Source organism: Lichenostomus cassidix, chromosome 13, assembly GCF_008360975.1.
Source record: "Lichenostomus cassidix isolate B80296 chromosome 13, HeHo_3.0, whole genome shotgun sequence".
In the NCBI taxonomy this organism is placed as follows: domain Eukaryota; kingdom Metazoa; phylum Chordata; class Aves; order Passeriformes; family Meliphagidae; genus Lichenostomus; species Lichenostomus cassidix.
In genome coordinates, this window is record NC_139494.1 from 9,914,455 (window position 1) to 9,932,781 (window position 18,327).

At 41.3% G+C, this 18,327-nt stretch overlaps 1 protein-coding gene across 2 annotated transcripts; it reads left to right on the top strand.

The window, feature by feature from the left end:
• Nucleotides 1–4,552: 4,552 nt before the first annotated feature.
• On the top strand, nt 4,553–18,096 carry LOC146431207 (F-box/LRR-repeat protein 21-like). Of its 2 annotated transcripts, none has more exons than XM_085073572.1 (7): nt 4,553–4,708; nt 7,965–8,060; nt 9,485–9,625; nt 12,119–12,568; nt 13,302–13,424; nt 13,920–14,091; nt 15,274–18,096. In XM_085073572.1, the coding sequence occupies exons 4-7, from the start codon at nt 12,197–12,199 to the stop codon at nt 15,915–15,917; spliced, it is 1,311 nt and encodes a 436-aa protein (XP_084929698.1). In that variant the 5' UTR covers nt 4,553–4,708; nt 7,965–8,060; nt 9,485–9,625; nt 12,119–12,196; the 3' UTR covers nt 15,918–18,096. The 2 variants fall into 2 exon arrangements, with proteins under 2 accessions (XP_084929698.1, XP_084929699.1); XM_085073573.1 differs by having other exon boundaries at nt 4,568–4,708; nt 7,939–8,060.
• The last annotated feature ends 231 nt before the right edge of the window (nt 18,097–18,327 follow it).

The following is an 18,327-nucleotide window of genomic DNA, read 5'->3' on the forward strand; positions in this document are numbered from 1 at the left end:
AATCCCCCCCTGAGCAAAGCAGGAGCTGTGCTGGGCCACCCCTGAGCCTGGCCAGGAATCCTGACCCGGCCTGATCGTGGACCTGCCTCACCCCCAGGGACCTGCTCCACGATGTGCTTGAACCTGGCTGTCACCTCTGGACCTGCCGTGCTGAGCTGGGTGGTGACCTCAGCCCAGCCAGCTGCCAGAACCCTGGCTCCCAGCCAGCCCTCGTTGCACCCACAGTGGAACCTTATTCAAAAAGTTAATAACTGAAAAACTGGTCTTTCCTAGGTAGTGATTATTTATTTATTTATTTATTCATGTTTAAATTAGAAATGAAAACACATTGGCCCAATGGGGTCTGAATAACATGCCTACACTATATCACAGGAATACAGCATCTCTACTGTATTTATTTGCAGACAAGTTATAAACTATTAATATACCTTTGTGGTGACTCCCTCCATAAAAAGGACAAACAGCACCTGTATCAATAATTTTCTTATCTTGTTTTGCAGTTTTATGGGCACTGTTAACTGTAAGAAACAACAATTTTGTCTAAAACATATGTCCAGCATATATATCTAGCAACTCTAATGTACCATCTTATAGAATCACAAAATTAAACAAAGGGATTGGATTGCAACACACTTAGAGTTACTCCCTTGAGTGATTCATGCCTATTTCTGGAGACAATATTAGACTGCTGTTGCATTTCTAAAAGCTCATCTCATAAAGATTTGCTCACATAAACTTATGTTTTGCCTCATTATATAAAGGAAGGCACTTGCAAAAAGGCATGTGAATAAACCATTGTTTTCCTAATTGTATTTCAGGCTCAGTGTGGACGCTACAAACTTTTACAAAGGCACATGGTGATTTCTATTCCCAAGACATGTTGTTTCTTGCTGCCTGCCTGTGCAGCAGCTGGTGTCTGGCAGAGCAGCTCACGAGCTTTCAGCAAACACGACATACTAACCCAGTTTCTGGGCACAAGCCTCATTCACTGCTCCAGCTTGCACAGTTCGGTTTAAATTGTTAAAGCTGCAGAGTTTGATCACAAAGTTTGAGTGTTTGGGTTTTAAATCAGAATTATACTTAGACTTTTAAAGGGAATGACTACAATATTGGCCTTACTTGGCTTAGCACACTTATACAAATGCAACTGCTTTCAGACAGGTGCAAAGACTGACCCTGAATATCCGTCAGCAAGGAAATGATGGGGCCTGTGTAAAATTCCAGCCAAAGCCCAGCACCATGGCCTCCTCCACGATCTTCCAAAAGTTCAAGACAGCAAACACTCAACCAACTTGTGTCCTTTGGTTATGTGGGTTTCTCAGAATCATTATCATGATGAAAATGAAGCAGAGTTTGCATTAAAATGTATAAGTCCGGCTATGAAATTCAGCTATGCCAAAGCAAGGGTGTCAGAAAAGCTGGCAGTGAGTTCTTTTTGGGAAGTCTGTGAACTGACTTTGTACAGCACACTATATTGTATGGCTTCCTACTTGATATGATAATAAACATCCTTATTTCCTTACTTCTTTTTTCTGAACTCCCTCTTCTCACTTTTGCAGTCTTTCTTTTGAAAACTAGTTCAGAAATGCCCAATAATTCCTAGACTTTTCACAAAGTCTTTGTAAAGCTTTTGAGGTCATGGCATACTGACTCTGAATTTACACATGTTCATTCTTTGGTCTCAGGGAAATTTTGATTTCCTCAATGCTTTCTTACCCTAATTAACTCATGGCTTTATTAAAATTGTTTTTCTTGATTACTACTTCAAAGCTCAATGATAAAAAAATTTAACACCACTCTTGACCAAAGTACAGAAAGAGTATGCATTATGAAACCTGTGGGAATTATTATGCAAAACATTCCCGTAATCACCACAAACATGAGAAGCGAGTAGACTGTATCTTTCTGTAAATCTGGTTGCAGGAGAGACAAGTGCAGGGGGAAGGCTAAGCTCGACTTTGAGAGGCTCTATGACGTGGGCAGTAACGGCTCAGATAAGCAGGGCCTGTCTGCAGTGTCCCAGCCTGTATTGGGGCCAGGCTGGCTGGGGATCTGAGCAACCTGGTCTAGGGGAAGGTGTTTCAGCTCATAGCAGGGGGTTGGAGCAACATGACCTTTAAGGTACTTTCCAGCTCAAACCATTCTGTGGTTCTATGATCCAGTGGAGCAGCTCCCCTTCATCTTTGCATCTTGCATGTGAGATGAAGGATTTGGAGACACCAGCAGAAGCTCTGTGCCAGACACCTGTGGGATGAATAGAAGATAGCATCTCCTGGGTGTGCCCGTGTTTGTGCCTATTTCCTTCCAGGACTGTCAAATCTATAGCTGATTTTTAAAAAAATTCACGTATACCTGTAAGCATTTGAGCAATAACAACTACAGCTATAAAATCCATAAAATTCTTCTACACTATTTTATACTTGTCCATTTTAAGTTAGGTATAAAACATGTTTCTGCTAGACTAGATCAAAACAGGAAACTCTTCTATACAGAAGGCCTCAGAGATTAGCCTATATGAATCTTTCTAAAGTACATTTGAACCTGTTCCTGCACAGCAGCCCAACCCAAAGGTTATTGGCAATGCACCAGAGAAACCCATGACTGGTGGATTTAGATAATAGCTGCAAATCTGCATTAATCTCTGTTTACAATCTATCCTCTACTACTGTCTACAGAGAGTAACTACTAAGCTAAAGGTGGTTTTCATAGCAGTATTTACTGGAAAAATCAGTTTAAAACCATCTACTAGGGACAAAAGACTTAAAAAATTTACATGGAACTTAATCTCCTGCTTCCTGTAAGTTCTGAATAAAGCAATCAAGAACCATATAGGCAAGATTCATTTTGGTAGATTTTCTAAACTATATTGATTTTAAGTGTGCAGTGCATTTTGTCTCTCTGAGAAAATTGAAGACGAACAGAAGAATTGAGGAATTTGAAGATGTCATGGTGACTGTACTATAAATATTCCTTTCAGTTTGTTTCATTAGCCTTTCAACATGCTAATTTTCTAGGTTTTTAGATGCATGTGAATAAACTGTATTTTGATGTTAACTTTTGCCAGCTTTGGTTTTATGTAGGGCAGATACAATCTATCACGGAAATGCTGCACGTTTAGCATTACCTCTTCATAAAAAGATGATATAAAGGCTTATTATTGGTAAATAATTGCTGTAAGAGCCAGGAAATCCATGGCTGCAAGTATTTTTCAGTTGGTAATAAAAACTCCATTGTTCAGATATAGCCACACATAACTAGGATAACAAAGCAGCACTGACTAGTGATGAACTGTTATGCAGTGTGTCTGCATAGATTAAATGTGCAAGGTTTTTAAAAATTAAAGTTTAGATAGTAAATTAAAAGGTAGTAAATACTTTGGGCATCTGCAGTTTGGACATGATGCAGCACTCAGCCCTCACTCCCTAGTGGGGTGCTTTGGAGAGGCCCCAGAGAGGAATCACACAGCAAGCAGGGAAAGCCTTGCTGCTCAGAAAGGGGTCATTTTTGGCCTACGGATTGCTTGAAATCAGTAATAGCTGCTTGTGCCCCATCCTCCATTGAGTCTATGAGTCTACACCTAGCTCCTGAGGGAAAGGCAAGGGATAGCTGTACCTGGAGGGAACAGCCTCTGGAAGAGGCTCTTGTGGCAGTTTCCAAGGCCAGGGCTGCCCTAGCTCACAGAAGATGAGGACTTACAGGCACTTCATGTCAGGAAATGATAGAAAATACATGTGGCAGGGAATGAATGTGAGCCAGCGTGTGCTCAGGTGGCCAAGAACAGCAATGGTATCCTGATCTGTGTTAGCAACAGTGTGGCCTTTGGGACCAGAGAAGGGACTGACCCCTGTACTTGGCACTGGTGAGGCCACACTTCCAGTGCTGTGTCCAGTTCTGGTACCCTCACTTCATGGACACTGAAGGGCTGGAGTGGGTCTCAAGAAGGGAAATGGAGCTCGGGCAGGGTCTGGAGCACAGGTTTGGTGAGTAGCGGCTGAGGGAGCTGGGAGCTCAGCCTGGAGATCAGGGACTCAGGGGGACCTTCTCGCTCTCCATGACTCCCTGACAGGAAGGTGCAGCCAGGGGGAGTCAGGGACCTGGCAACGAGCAACAGGACAAGGGGATATGGTCATACGTGGGACCACAGGAGGTTTAAGTTGGGCATTAATAGTAATTTCTTCTGAGAAAATGTGATCACTGGAATGGGCTGCCCAGGGAGGTTGTGGCGTCACTGCCCCTAGAGGTGTTAAAGCTGGACATGACGCTCAGTGCCATGGTCTGTTTAACAAGTTTGGCCACAGGTTGGACTCGATGATGTCAGTAATCTATTCCAACCTAAGTGGTTATGTGATTCTGAGATGGAGGCCTGGTGAGGGGGGAGCAACCGCCCCTCCTGCCCCGTGGGGGACCGGGCGGGGGCAGGACCCTCTCCCGGTGCCGGGGGTGTCACCGCCAGCCCAGAGCCCTCGCCTCGCCCCCCGCCCATCTTAGCCGCGGGCCGCGGCCCGGCCGGGCCCGAAATGGCGCCGCCATCACGTGCCGCCGCCCGGGGCCTCGCCCGGCGCCTGCGCTGGGGCGGCGGGGCCGCGGCTCCGCCCTCGGCGTGTCCCGGGCGCTGCGGGCTGAGCGCGGTGCTGGCCCTGGCCCTGCTCTGCCCTGCTCGGCGCCTCGGCCCGGCCGCACGCTGCGAGGGAGCCGCGCACCGGCGGCGGTGAGCGGCGGGGCGGCCGCGGGGAACGGCCCTGGCGGGGCGACCGGGAGGGGACAGGCCGCGGCGGCGGCCCGGGGTGCGGAGACAGACGGGCGGGCGGACAGATAGACAGGCAGGACAGGCAGAGGGATAGGCGGACAGGCAGAGGGATAGGCAGGCAGGCAGACGCACTCGGCGCCTGGAGCCTTCAGTTCTCCTGAGCGCCAAGCCCGTGCGGGGCTCGGAGTGCGGCAGCCGCGGTCTGTGCCATCCCGGGAGCTCTCACCGCGGGGCGCGGGAGCTGATTTTGCCAGCTGAAGAGCTTAAATGGTTTGTTAAAGTGGGGGAGGAAGGTTTCGGGAAGACCTGAAAAAATAACAATTATTGTTTTTTCCTGCCGCAGGTGTGTAGGTAAACCCTCAAGAGAGCTTTCCGAAAGAGCTGTACAGCTTCAGATGTGTTGTTGATAACACGAGGGGCGTTGTGCGCGGGGGGGTGGCTTCCTTCTAAAAATAATGCATCACTACAAGTCCAATATCTAAATTTCGCCACCTAAATAGCACTAAAAGTAGCAATGCGTTTGTATTTCTTCAGTTAAAATGAGTGCAAGAGTTAAGATGTTCAGCTGAATGTGGTTATTTTTAGAACTCTGAGGATTTGTCATAAACATACTAAAAATGTGGTAAATTCCTGGAGTCAGAGGCTCAGTTTTGAGAAAAGTGAGGACTGATTTAAAAAAATAAACAATCCTCTTCAGAAGCAAAAATGCCATCCATTAAAAGTCTGATGTGCCCTAGATGAAGAAAAAAGCTTAATCTCAGAGCTCATCATCCTGAAGGACTAGATCTTCTGAGACTTAAGCTTAAAATGTGTTTTTTCCTGTGTTTTGCACCATGCTCAGTGGCTGAATTTGTGGTGGCACCACCTTTCCAGGGCTGCCTGCCTTGTGCTGCCCTTGTTCCCCAGACAGACTCTGAATTCTGAATTCCTTCGGTGCTGTCACTGAACTGCGATTTCTTTAAAGATACTGTGATTAATGGGACTGGTATTTCAGCCGTGAAATGCGGGTCCGTAAACATTAATTTCCAAATGTTAGAAAGTTAAAGCTTAATTATCAAGATGCCTGCTTTATCCCAGAGGATTTCCATGCTTGGTTATTTGAAAGGTTTTTTATTTCCCAGGAACTCAATTTCTGCTGTATTTGGTTTTGGTTGCTTGCTAATGTCTGCTAGAAACCTGATTTTACAGTGTTTTATAGATTCCTGCTGAGTTCTGGTGTTGAGAACTGGAAGGGAAATCTAGAAATCGGAGGAAGGAGTTATTTTTTTGTGGCTTGAATCTGTGATATGTTTGGTTAAAGTAATAAAACCTTTTTTTTGAACTGACATTGTAGCCTGGGAAGTAGTGAACAGCTGCTTGCTTAACGGAGCCACTGCTGACTGCTTCTCAAATCCCCCACCAAACCCCCGTGCCATGGAAGAGATTTTAATATCTTAATTTTAGCAGAAGCTTACAGCTCCGTTGCCAGGATAAGTTGCAGGAAAGTTATTTAACTTGATTTTTTCTGAATTGTGTTGGGTTTAGTGGATTTGAGATAGGTTGAGTAGGATAACGTGCAGCTGTCAAAGTACTCGATCACAGGTAGAGCTGTATGGGAGGCTGCACCAATTTTTGATACTTTGCTTTATGCAAAGGAGGATATGAATAGGTTTGATGAATTTCAGCAGTTATGAAAGTGTTTCATTCCAATGACTGTGTTGCTGCTGTTTATCTTTGATAATCATTTGGATAACTACCTTAGATAACAATTTACTGTTGTTTGCATAACAAGCTTGTATTTGATTGAATCTCTGATAACTACAGTATTTTATTATACACATTTCTGCTTACATAAGCAAACATGATTTATATTGCTTTGGATGGTTCTTGTGGCCTTGGACACTCAGATGTACATTAGTTGTACACCTGATTATATTTTTATTTTTGTTGACAGTCACTTTCAGTAACTTTTTTCTTTAAATGTGGTTTCTAAAATTCTGCTGCTTCTTATCTGCAGTGTAAAAGTATGACCCTCTTTCTGTACTGAGGGGTCTTGGGACAGTCTGTTCAAAAGAAGCTCTCTTCCTTAGGGGTACTCTTGATTATTTGGCTGTTAAAGGTAACCAGTCCAATCTCTGTGAAATTCAGAAGCCTGCTAAGCATTATAGGTAGTCTTTATTGGCAACCTATATTTGATACAATTATTACTATAAAAGGATATTAATGTCCTTTTCTTAATTTTCGGATGTCAGTTTACTATTAGTAATTATTTTTGCCTGTGACCACATGAGAAGTGTTGGGAAGAATACTGAAATCCCAGGTTCAGAACAGGTGGAAGGGTACTCTTCCCCCACCCCCATGATGGGGTATGTAAAGGCAACATAAAGTTTATCACAACACAGATTTCAGGTTTTTGGTGTGTTTTTATAAAAGAAAACTTAGTGATATTCCTGGGAGTAAGGCTTTGAATGGCTACATATGATGGAAGACTCTGCTACACAAACTTAGCAGCAATGTAGTATTAAAAGAAAATAGTGTGGAGGGAAGCAGGGGATTTTCAATCTGAGCCCCTTGATGTGGTGCCTTGTGATCCACCTTCCCAGGCTGTCACCTGGACTCTGGGAGCTCGTAAACAGGGAGGTGGCTGCGGGCTGGGTGCTTTGTTGTCGGGAGCAGCTCCTGCCGTGTGACTGCAGCCAGGCCTGGGCAGGTGCTGAGCGAGGGCTGCGGCACGTTTGTGCTGGGAAGCTGTGCCATGTGGCTCTGTGTGTTCATCATCTGTCACACAGCTCCCCAGGCCATTAGGCAGACTTGCCATGGAAGGGAAAAAGGCATGAAAACCATTTTTTTCCCCCCTATGTTTTTCATGGCTCTTAGATTACGTTAGTAGCTACAGTGTTGTTTACCAAGATTTGCTGCTAGTGGTAATGATAATGCAAATAGTGAATAACTTGCTGTTTACATTGTACTGTTGACCAATAAATGTAAATGCAGTTGCAACATTTGTTTCCCATCAGTTTTATGCTTAATCTGACCTTACGTTTTTCCCAGTGACAATATTTGCATTGTGGGATAAGCTACTGTGTATTAAGATGATCCCCTCAGGCTCCTTTACTAAAGCGAGAAAATTTACAAATTGATGTCACTGTATTTCCCTATCATTTTTGCATTGGATGTAATATGAAGATTGGTTTTTTTCAAAACTAACACAGGTTTTTGTGGCCTTTTATCTGGACAGGAGGGGAAAGCAGACAGATGCATGTGAGTGCCCCATGGCTGCAGCTGCCTCAGTTCATTCATTTACTGCCTGTTGTGACTTGGAAGCATTCTTTAGGTAAGAAAGTTGCTTGAAAATATGTGATTTATAAATTTAGTGCACTTCTCTGTTTAATCTCTAAATTGCAGTTTAGTGTTCTGTGCTCTCAATTACAATGTTATTTATGTATGCTGTTTTTATGTCGCATTATAAACCTTTTATTTGTTAGAACTTAACAGTACTTACGAAAATGAATTCCATGTGCTGTACAGACTCTGCTCACTTCACAGGAGAGAGGACATGTGATACTTGTAGACTGTGCAATACAAGGCCACCATAAATGACATGATTTCTTCAGGTGCCACCCACAAACAGAGTTACTAATGAATATCAACTTTCTCTTTATAGACAAGCATGACTACTGAGCTCTTGAATTTTCTGGTGTGTGAGCCGAGCAACAGCATTACTTGTACAGATTGCAGTACTTGAGTTTGACTTTGTGTAGGAGATGGGGGCTACTTCTCATGTTTTCATAAATGACGTGTACTACACCTGTGTTACACTATACATCTACAGAGTTGATATTACCTGGGTAGGTTTTCAAAAGATGATTATATGACCTTGGAGAATCTAAAGCCTTGTCCCATTTCTAAAGAAAAATAGAGAAGTTCAACATTAGAAGGTTTCTAAAGATGTTGTTACTGGTTGAACACAATACCTGGTAAACATCTTCAGTTTCTAAATCTGCTTCTAAAATATGTCATGATTTAGGGACGTGGGTGTTGCTGTTCTTGCAGCTTTCCATTAAAACATTTTTAGATAATGTGTAGTGGGTAACTGGATGTGGAGGTTTTGCATCTATTTTCTCATGATGCATCAAGATACTCTGTCATGCTAAGATACAGGGTAGTTTTTTTCATATTAGGATGTGGGAGGATATTTGTACATTATTGGTATCTTTTCTCCAGATGCAGTTTAATTAGCCAAAATTGTTTGTTTACTGTCCAGATTATCATGGCGCAGTAAGCATACCTTTGGAGTAAAAGTGAGTAAAGTTTAAAGCCATGAGTCTCTGAATGTCAAAGCATTAGAGTTCATGACTTTAAGTGTAACTCTTTTGATTCACGTGATTTCAGTATACAGTAAGCTGGAAAAAAATAAACATTTCTTATCTAGGTTTGTAGTTTTCTTTGGGTAATACTCAAGAATTGAGGTGTATTTGTGTTGCATAAGAGTGCTCATGTGACTAAAATTGTAGATAATGCAAAAACTATTTTTTTTGCCAACACACCTTCCCCTTAGTTAAATGATACTTTTCAGATAATGTTTGGTAAAACTAATTTGCTTGTTGCATTCTGTTGCTCTGCTTCCACATCTGCTCTTCAGAGCAATGGATACTATTCATCTTAGTCTTTGTTCCAAAATTGATGTTAGTCTTTCCTGTGGGTTTCCCAGACACTGCAGAACAGTTTTCAGTTTTTCTTTGGTTGGTGGTTTCACAGGTTGGTTCATCTTCTGGGACCCATCCCTGCCTTCTGGTTAAGGAATCCATGCACACATACAGGATGACTCAACAGTGGGATGGATGTTCAGATACCAGAAAGGTGCTGGTAACTTGACAGGAACCTCCACATTCTTGGGAGGTATGTGTGTGTGTGTGTAAACCTGTGCTTTGAATACTACTTGGATTATAGCACGTGGAACTGTAATTTAGCTAACTTCAGTTGTGTTTTACAATATATACTGTTCATAGTTTACGTATTCAGAAAGAAACAAGCATTCTTATTTTTGCAATAAACTGAGGATTCATGTTTGGTAAAAATGTTACTATGCATAACCAATGGAACCTTTTTCTGGCTTTGCATCCCACAGCAAATAATTGCAATTCATTTTGCTAGATTTAAAGGACTGGAGTATAGAACACTAAACATAGAAATTCTTGAGATACCAGTTTTTAAAGGCTGTAGCAACAAGAACACGTTCTGGCCGAGTTCCAGCAGGCAGAGCATAGATACTGTATATACCAGCAATACCTTGCTGCATCTCTTCCTACATCTGAAGTGGATGTGCTGCTTCTGGTCTCTAGCCTGACCTGTAGTTTAGGGGAGTGCCCTTTCTGGTTGTTCTCAGATGCCAGAACTTCTTTGTGGGACCCAAACCAACATTGATGGAGTTCAAGTAAATTTCAAATAAGATAGGAAAAATTTCCATTTTTATCACAAACTTATCTTTAACCAAGATGTTGTAGATCTGCATGAGAATAGCAATAGCAAGGAGAAGCTTCTCAAACAACAGCATTTGTTTGATTTCTTTTTTTTTTCTTTGTTTTTTTTTTTTGTTCAGGACTTTAGTTTTAGGAAACACCCAAGTTTGTAATTCCTCTCAGGCAGGGAGGAGAAAAATCAATCAACAGGTATATTTGACTCAAAAGGTATTTAGCCTTTGCTAAATTTAGCAAGGCTATGAGCAACTGTAAAATAGAGTTTTGTAATGGTTAATTACTACATCTGTGCTTAGTAGTTCAGAATGCCCATTTGTTGTGTGACTTAAAGTCATGAAGTCATAAAATATAGTTGTGTGGATGATGACTTGATGGTCTAATAGCAAAATGTTTGTTCATGCTGAGCCTGCATCTTCATTGCATTACTAACACTGTTAATGTAAACCACATGTCTATTCAGGGAAGAAAAACTATTATTTAATGTAATTTAAAGAGTGTTGCTGGCTTATCCTTCTGCATATATTGCTGATTCCAGTCATTAATGGAAATTTAAATAAACTGGGTGAATATTTATAACAACTGCTAAAATAAATTCCTTTGTGATTGAGATAATTTGTCAGGAAGTCAACCAGTAGTGATGCTAGTTGTATGAACAGCTCTTAATTAATTGGCTACATTGTTCTTTCCTGCTTCTCAAAGAATGTTTTCTTTTCATAAAAATGGAGTTTGTCAGACACCTCATCAGCCAAACACATCAGGTTTTATAAGTTGGGGAAAATGCCAGGTAAATTTTTGATAGGATAGATGTATTTTGGCAGCTGTTTTTGCAATACAGGGATTTTTTGAGGTTTTTTTTTTTTTTCCTTTCCCCCCTTCTCCCCAGTAATGAAGATACTATGGAAAATTTTCAGTCCAGAAAAAGCAAGCTATGAGGGTTACCATAGAAGTTTGTTCAGTAAAAAGAGACAGTTTGCTCTGTTCATTCTTAAAAAATGCATGGCTGCTTTGAAAATACTTCATACAGGTTGGGAAGAGAGAGAGTCTGGCTGAATATCTAATCAGTGGGACATTTGATAAAGGGCCTCAACCTGTACTAAAGTGAAGCAGCACAGACAGTTGTTGAAAATTGACTGAACAACAGAATTCAGTCCAGAACGAACTTGGTTAAGTTGCACTGCTTCAGCCTTCAGAGAGCAGAGCTTTTCCTTGTGCTGCTCTTCCCTGAGCTGTGGCTCATGTAGCAAACATCCCTCACTGAAGTAGATCCATGCAGTTTGCTGATTTCTAAGGTCACTGTCCTTTTCCTGCTGGAAAACAGCGTGTTAACCTCACTTACTTTGCCCTGCTTTGATAAGTGGCCTTTGAAGTTTTTTAATGTGAGTTGTACAAACATTTTTCTTCTGCTTGGCATGATTTGGAAAAAGAAAACAAGGTGGGCAAAACTTTCCAGTCTGGCTCTTCTGAACTTGTCTGTTCCAGGATTATCTGTGTTTAAACAGGGAGTTGATTAATTAAGCTTCATAGTTCATAAACTTCTTTTAGAAATCATGAGTAGATTCCACCGTTTGTCAACTGAGTTTAAACTTCAATTGATTCAATTTTTTACTTCTGACTTAAATTGCTGTTAAATACTTCTTGTTCCTTACAAAATGCTTTATGTACTGTGAAATACTGATGCATGGAACTACACTTGGTAAATTAGCAAGTCCAAGTTCTCCAGATTCAAATCAAGCTGTACAAAATAAAAGGTACTGAGAGAGAAGTCCTTGCCGATGTGTGTACGATGGATATTGACATAGGGATATGTTTCTTCTCAAAGTAACATGCTATATTTAAATTTTATTAACTTGTTATCTCTTACTGTGTTTCCACTGCCCCGTCTCCCTTCCTCCCCTAATCTTCTGTATTCTCCTAGAGACCTGTTGTACGTGGGACCTTTCAGGAACCTGTGCAGTTTGAAAAAATCGGATTGTTACATTCTGAACCTTACACAATGAAGAGAACTGGGCAGAAGGGTGTGGCTGGAACTGATGCTCCTGGAACATCACAGACAAGCAAAAAGCAGAAAACTAGTTTACATGGCTCAGGGTTTGGGGAATCTGACCCGTGCACCTCGATGGACTGGGGCAGCCTTCCACACCACGTGATTCTGCGTGTTTTTCAGTTCCTGACTTTAGTGGATCGAGCCAGGGCATCTTCTGTTTGTCGAAGGTGGAATGAAGTCTTTCACATCCCAGATCTCTGGAGGAGATTTGAATTTGAACTTAGCCAGCCAGCCACTTCTTACTTAAAGTCTACACATCCGGATCTCATTCAGCAGATTATCAAGAGGCACGCTGACCATCTGCAGTACGTCAGCTTCAAGGTAAGCCGTGGATGAGCAGTGGCTCGGTGTCACGTCACTGAGCATGGGGGATGCAGCTGCTCTGTGTCTGCTGCCTTAAGGGTTGTACCTGGCAAGTCTTAGGTTTAAAAATGCAACTACTGCAACAATTTATTTCCACACGTGCAGACAATTTCATCCAATTTTCTACACTCTAACCTCTACAGAGAAAAGAAAGAGCAAATGTCATGCAAAACAGAGGAGGAAGGTGAGGTGAAATAGATTTGTCCAAAGTTAATCTTTAGGCATGTGAACTGAGAATCACTTCATTATTTCAGGTGCAGAGGTGTTGTTCATGCAGATAAAATGCATTCATTCATTTACTGGAGCATATCTAGACTTTGTCAAGCCTTTTTTGGGCTCTAAGAATTGGCATTTTAAGAAAACACATGCATATCATTGTGTATTGTAGCCCCAGTACTGTTACAGTATTGCAATAACATGGGGTTATTTGAAAACAAGACTTAGATTTAAGGTCTCTGTTCCTACTAGAAATGCGCAGCAGTTACACTTAGGAAAATTTTCTAGTAGTAATTTCCCTGAGCTCTTTCTGGTCTTGAAATTTCCAGTCAATGTTGCACTTTGTCCCTGTGGTAATTGCAGTCTGGAGCAGTACAGATGAGTACATGTGGATCCTGCAGTCTTGGGTATCCATGGTGCTGTTTTCTAAATAATACAAAAGAATCACTTCACTATTTTTCAATTGCTTTTATAGGTTGATAGTAGTACTGAGTCAGCAGAAGCAGCCTGTGACATCCTTTCTCAGTTGGTGAACTGTTCTATCAAGACACTGGGTTTGATCTCTACAGCAAAACCAAGCTTCATGAATGTCTCTAAGGTAAGGGTCTAGAAACTGTAATTAGCATATTTTAATTCACTCCTATACTACTTTAGCTTTCCTAATGTTCTGTTTTTCAGTTGATGGTAATTTTTATGGAATGGTCTCTAGTTACTTTGTAGTAACAGAAGAGTTACTTTCTATTATAGTAAAGGCCATTTCTCTTTTTCTGCAGAAAAGTTCTATATACTTCAGGATCATCACTGTGTCTACTTATTCCTTTAGCTGTCTCTGTATTACACTGAAGTGATAAATCAGAGTGGATGAGTTAAATAATGAGTGTAAGGTTAACTTTTGTCACATGCAGCAGCATGTTTTTAAACAAAGATCTTTTATGTTCATGTTAAAATAAACCTTTCTTTGTTACGCAAAGAAGGGGATGCCTGGGAAGTGTTTATTTTTGTACTTTCTATGTGTGTAGAATTTGAGGTTAAAGCACTGAAGTTCTGCCCATCTTTTCATAATATTTTTCCCTCCTTCAATTTCTCCAAATAGGCTCATTTTGCATCAGCACTGACAGTAGTTTTTGTGAACTCCAAGTCATTATCCTCAATCAAGATAGATGACACACCACTTGATGATCCTTCCTTGAAGGTTCTTGTTGCTAACAACAGCGATACTCTAAAACTCCTAAAAATGAGCAGCTGTCCTCATGTTTCACCTGCTGGTGAGTAGTGAACAAATGTGAAAAATGAAGTCATAAAGCATCATAATTGACTTAGTCTTGAGTTTGGACAGTTGGAAAGTGAAGAAGAAGGTGGTTGTTGTTAGTGAATGAGTTGGATTGGTGAAGGTGGGGGTGCTACTCACTTGACTACATCTTCTGGAATCCTGGGGAATTTTTTTACATTCTCTCCAGCTGCTGCTTGCTCTGATGAAAGGCCTTGAGGAGGAAAAGCCTCCAAAGTTAGTTCAAGCCCTTCAAACGTGCTCAAAGGACATGGTGTTCATTGCTTTACTGTGTAAGAGTAACCAAATGTGTGCCCCTTAATGTGTGCAGCTTTGTAAACTTAACTAACTTAACTTAACTGTAGGAACACCACAAAATCCCTGATCCATGGATCAGCTACTGCGTGGTGGGATAAAGGAGATTAAAACAGTTGTCAGTAATTGTTTTGCAAGGTGCTGTGAGTGTGTACACATTTCACAAACCTGTGGTGTAAGACTGTGAGTGTTTGCAGTTTCTGGAGTGCCCTCGTGTGTCCAGATCTGGGACTGTGAACTTCCTCATCGGTTGGTGATGAGCTCACTCCCTTCAAGGAACATCCTTGCTGAATGTTCAGAAGGCTGTGGGGTCCCTTCTCACTTGCCTTTCTCCTGAAACCTCAATGCTGGGGAAAGTGAGTCTGGGTCTGATCTATTGCTGTATTTCTTTGTGGAGTCCACAAAATGTGACTTAATCTGTGTACTTCATATTCCAGCAGGTTATAATGAGTTACCTTATTTAGGTCTTAATTCACAGGAGGTTCTAACTGTTAAACTGTGTCTGATGGTGATTTAAACAGTTGAAAGTTGAAGGAATGACTGTTAGGGAAGGGAATGGTGGCAACTTCAGGTGAATCTGATGTGACTTCAGTTGCTTCTTCAAAGTTGAGGAAATTCTGCATAGGGAGAGGCAAAGAGGAAGATATGCAGATGCAAGATAAGTGTGACTGTGTCTGTTACAGTGAAGTGTTAATGGCCACAACCCTGTAAAAGGTTGTGGATATCTAGAACTTGGGTATTTCCTGGGGTTTGGATATAAGCATGAAAACTTAAGCCAATAGAATCAGTACTTGGTTGAACTATACAGCAAATGACTGTGCTTGTATTCACTTTTCATATTACAGAGTACATTTTTTTTCCTCAGGCATTCTTTGTGTGGCTGATCAGTGTCATGGACTTAAGGAGCTGGCTTTGAACTACTACATATTAAGTGATGAACTGCTGCTGGCTCTTTCAAGTGAAAAACACGTTGATCTTGAACACCTTCGCATTGATGTCGTGAGCGAAAATCCTGGACAGGTTCAGTTTCACACCATTAAAAAGCAAAGCTGGGATGCTCTTGTTAAACACTCCCCCAAAGTCAACATTGTGATGTATTTCTTCTTGTATGAAGATGAATTTGATGCTTTCTTCAGAGAGGAAACACCTGTTACACACCTGTACTTCGGCCGTGCAGTGAGCAAGGCGATGTTGGGTCGCATTGGCATGAACTGCCCCAGGCTGATCGAGCTGGTCGTGTGCGCCAATGGACTTCAACCTTTGGATGATGAACTCATCCAGATTGCTGAGCGCTGTAAGAACTTAACGGCCATGGGGCTGGGGGAATGTGAAGTCACCTGCAGAGGTTTTATCGAGTTTGTAAAGATGTGTGGGGGCAGGCTTACTCAGCTTTCCATAATGGAGGAGGTGCTGATTCCAGATAGTGATTACAGCTTAGATCGGCTGCATCTGGAAGTCTCCAAACACCTTGGAAGAATGTGGTTTCCTGATATGATGCCAACGTGGTAAATTCTCTGTGTTTGTGGATAAAATGGTAGAATTGGGGTGTTGCTTTCTATGCAAATAAAAAAGTTAAAAATCAAATGTGAAAGTTTTCTTCCAGATTTGAATTTTTCTTCCTTGAGAACCTCTAGTAGACTAACAGCGAAACACTCTACAATATAAATTGTACATTGAAATAGAAAATAGATTTAAGTGTACTTAACAGTTCTGAAAGTATGTCTGTGGTTTACAGGTGCTTCAAACTTCAGCGAACCTGGGCTTCTCTGAGCTTCAGTTTAAATGTTCCATTTACTTCAAATGGTTTTGGGCTTTTTCCCCCATATCTTTGTTTAGTCTTTTTGATCTAGTCAGGAAAAGAATAGAGAAATTATTTTCCTTGACGAAATCTAGTTGTGGAAAGCTGGATAGAACTCTGAGTACAGTATTATTTGTCATGATGTTTTATATAACTATTTTTTAAAAATTACTCATGTTTTAATTGTAAAAGCTTGTATAATAAAATACACTAGCCCAGGTTAATCAGATACAATCTAGCTTAAGTTCATAGCAGTATATTAGAATGTTAATAAGCTTATGCTTACAAAAAACTTTCCAGTTTTATATTGCACTTTAAGAAATTTTGTCAGATTACAGAAACTAGAGAATGCATTGTACAGTATGTTGTTTTTTTGTCTTATGCATTAAGAGGATGGGAAAGAGACTTTGTTAAAATTACTAATTTTAAAAGTTTGGATCTAGATTGCTTGAGTGAGTAATAAAGCACTTTGGAAACTGTCAGGACAATAAGAAATAGCTTTGGATTTGGGCTCAAGTCTTTGTAATCAAAGACTGATGTCTGAATGGTGTTCCATGCTTTCATTACCAAGAAATAGGAAGGATTTCATAAATGCAGCTAGTAAGAAGAAAAGATCAAATGCAATACAGTTGTCTTTGATCCATTTCTATTTGGAATCAAAGATTTAGAGCACTTAAATTTGTCACTTAGAGGCCAAAATGGACTGTAGTAATCTTGCCTGTATCTCACAGAGCTTTGTGTAAGCCCTGATTTCTAGAGAAAGGCTTGCTGGAGGTAATCCTGAAATATTTAAATCAGGACTGTTTAATACTTGTTTGCTATTAATTGTTTTTTGAGAAAGATTGTATTATATTTATTTTCTTAAAAGGGGAGAGGCATGGTGAGTTGATGTAAATTAGAGTATGTATTTTTGTGTTAATATTTTGCACACTGTAAACTCAAATGCATTGTATATAAATTTTGCTGTAAGTATTTTGATGCCATACTTGTTTTATCTTCCTACTGATAATGAGAAGTCTACAAGAATTTGCTGATGATGTTGTCACTGTTGTGGTTTAACCCTGGCTGACATCTGAGCCCCTCGTAGCCACAGGGGTGGGGGAGAGAATTGGAGGGTAAAAGTGAGAAAACTCATGGCTGGAGATAAAGAGTTAATAGGTAAAGCCATAGCCACACATGCAGGCAACCCCAGAAAAGGGAATTCATTCACCACTTTCATCAGCCATCTCCAGGAAAGCTGGGCTCCATCACACATAAACCTTGCCCCAGCTTTATATGCTGAGCCTGATGTCATACAGTATGGAATGTCCCTTGGGTCAGCTGGGCTCAGCTGTCCTGTCCCTGTCACCTCCCAGACTGTGCACCCTCAGCCTCCTGGCTGGTGGGGCAGGACAAGAAGCAGAGCAGGCCTGGGCTCTGTGAGCACTGCTCAGCTACAGCACTGCTCAGCTACAGCACAGACATCCCTGTGTTATCAGTGCTGTTTCCAGTACAAATCCAAAACAGCTGCAGTCTCACTCCCATTAAGAAAATGAGCTACCCCAGTCAAAACCAGTGCATTCATATTAGAAAATACATGAGTTTCTTTTCTTCCCCATGTCCACAAATAACAGCTAAAGGGTTAAACCACCCTTTGCCTGGACACACTTGTTCCCAGCTGGAAGCCCAAGGATTTAAGGTAACACCCAGACCTGAGTCAGTAATGCTTTATTGCCTGTTGCATATTTAAAGCAGCTGACTGGTTAGTAGAGCCTGTGAGCTGAGCACTTCCATAATGCAGGGGATTATAATTTAAACACCAAACTGAAATATTTCCAAACAGTATTTGGTTTAAGATGTGTGGCTCGCTTTAAATGGAAATGTAATAAAGTGGTTTAATCCATGCACTGATACTAGACTCATCCATCTGTTGCACTGTGTCCTGTTAGGGATCTGTCCTGCTAGAAGCCATGTGTGTGACAAACCTTGGGAGAAACTGGAGAATGGTGAATCAGTCATTGTCATTTCATGTTTGTGCCTGAAACCTGAGAGTTTCTGATGTACAAACCCTAAAAGGGAGTGTGGACAAAGCTTGTTGGTTTTTGGTAGGTCCTGGAGTCCTCGTGTCTCTCCAACCAACAG

Coding starts and splice junctions, on each gene's coding strand:
- LOC146431207 (XM_085073572.1), top strand. CDS start 12,197: ATGAAGAGAACTGGGCAGAAGGGTGTGGCTGGAACTGATGCTCCTGGA. Junction 13,425..13,919: donor GCTTCATGAATGTCTCTAAG/GTAAGGGTCTAG, acceptor TTCTCCAAATAG/GCTCATTTTGCATCAGCACT. Junction 14,092..15,273: donor TCCTCATGTTTCACCTGCTG/GTGAGTAGTGAA, acceptor TTTTTTCCTCAG/GCATTCTTTGTGTGGCTGAT.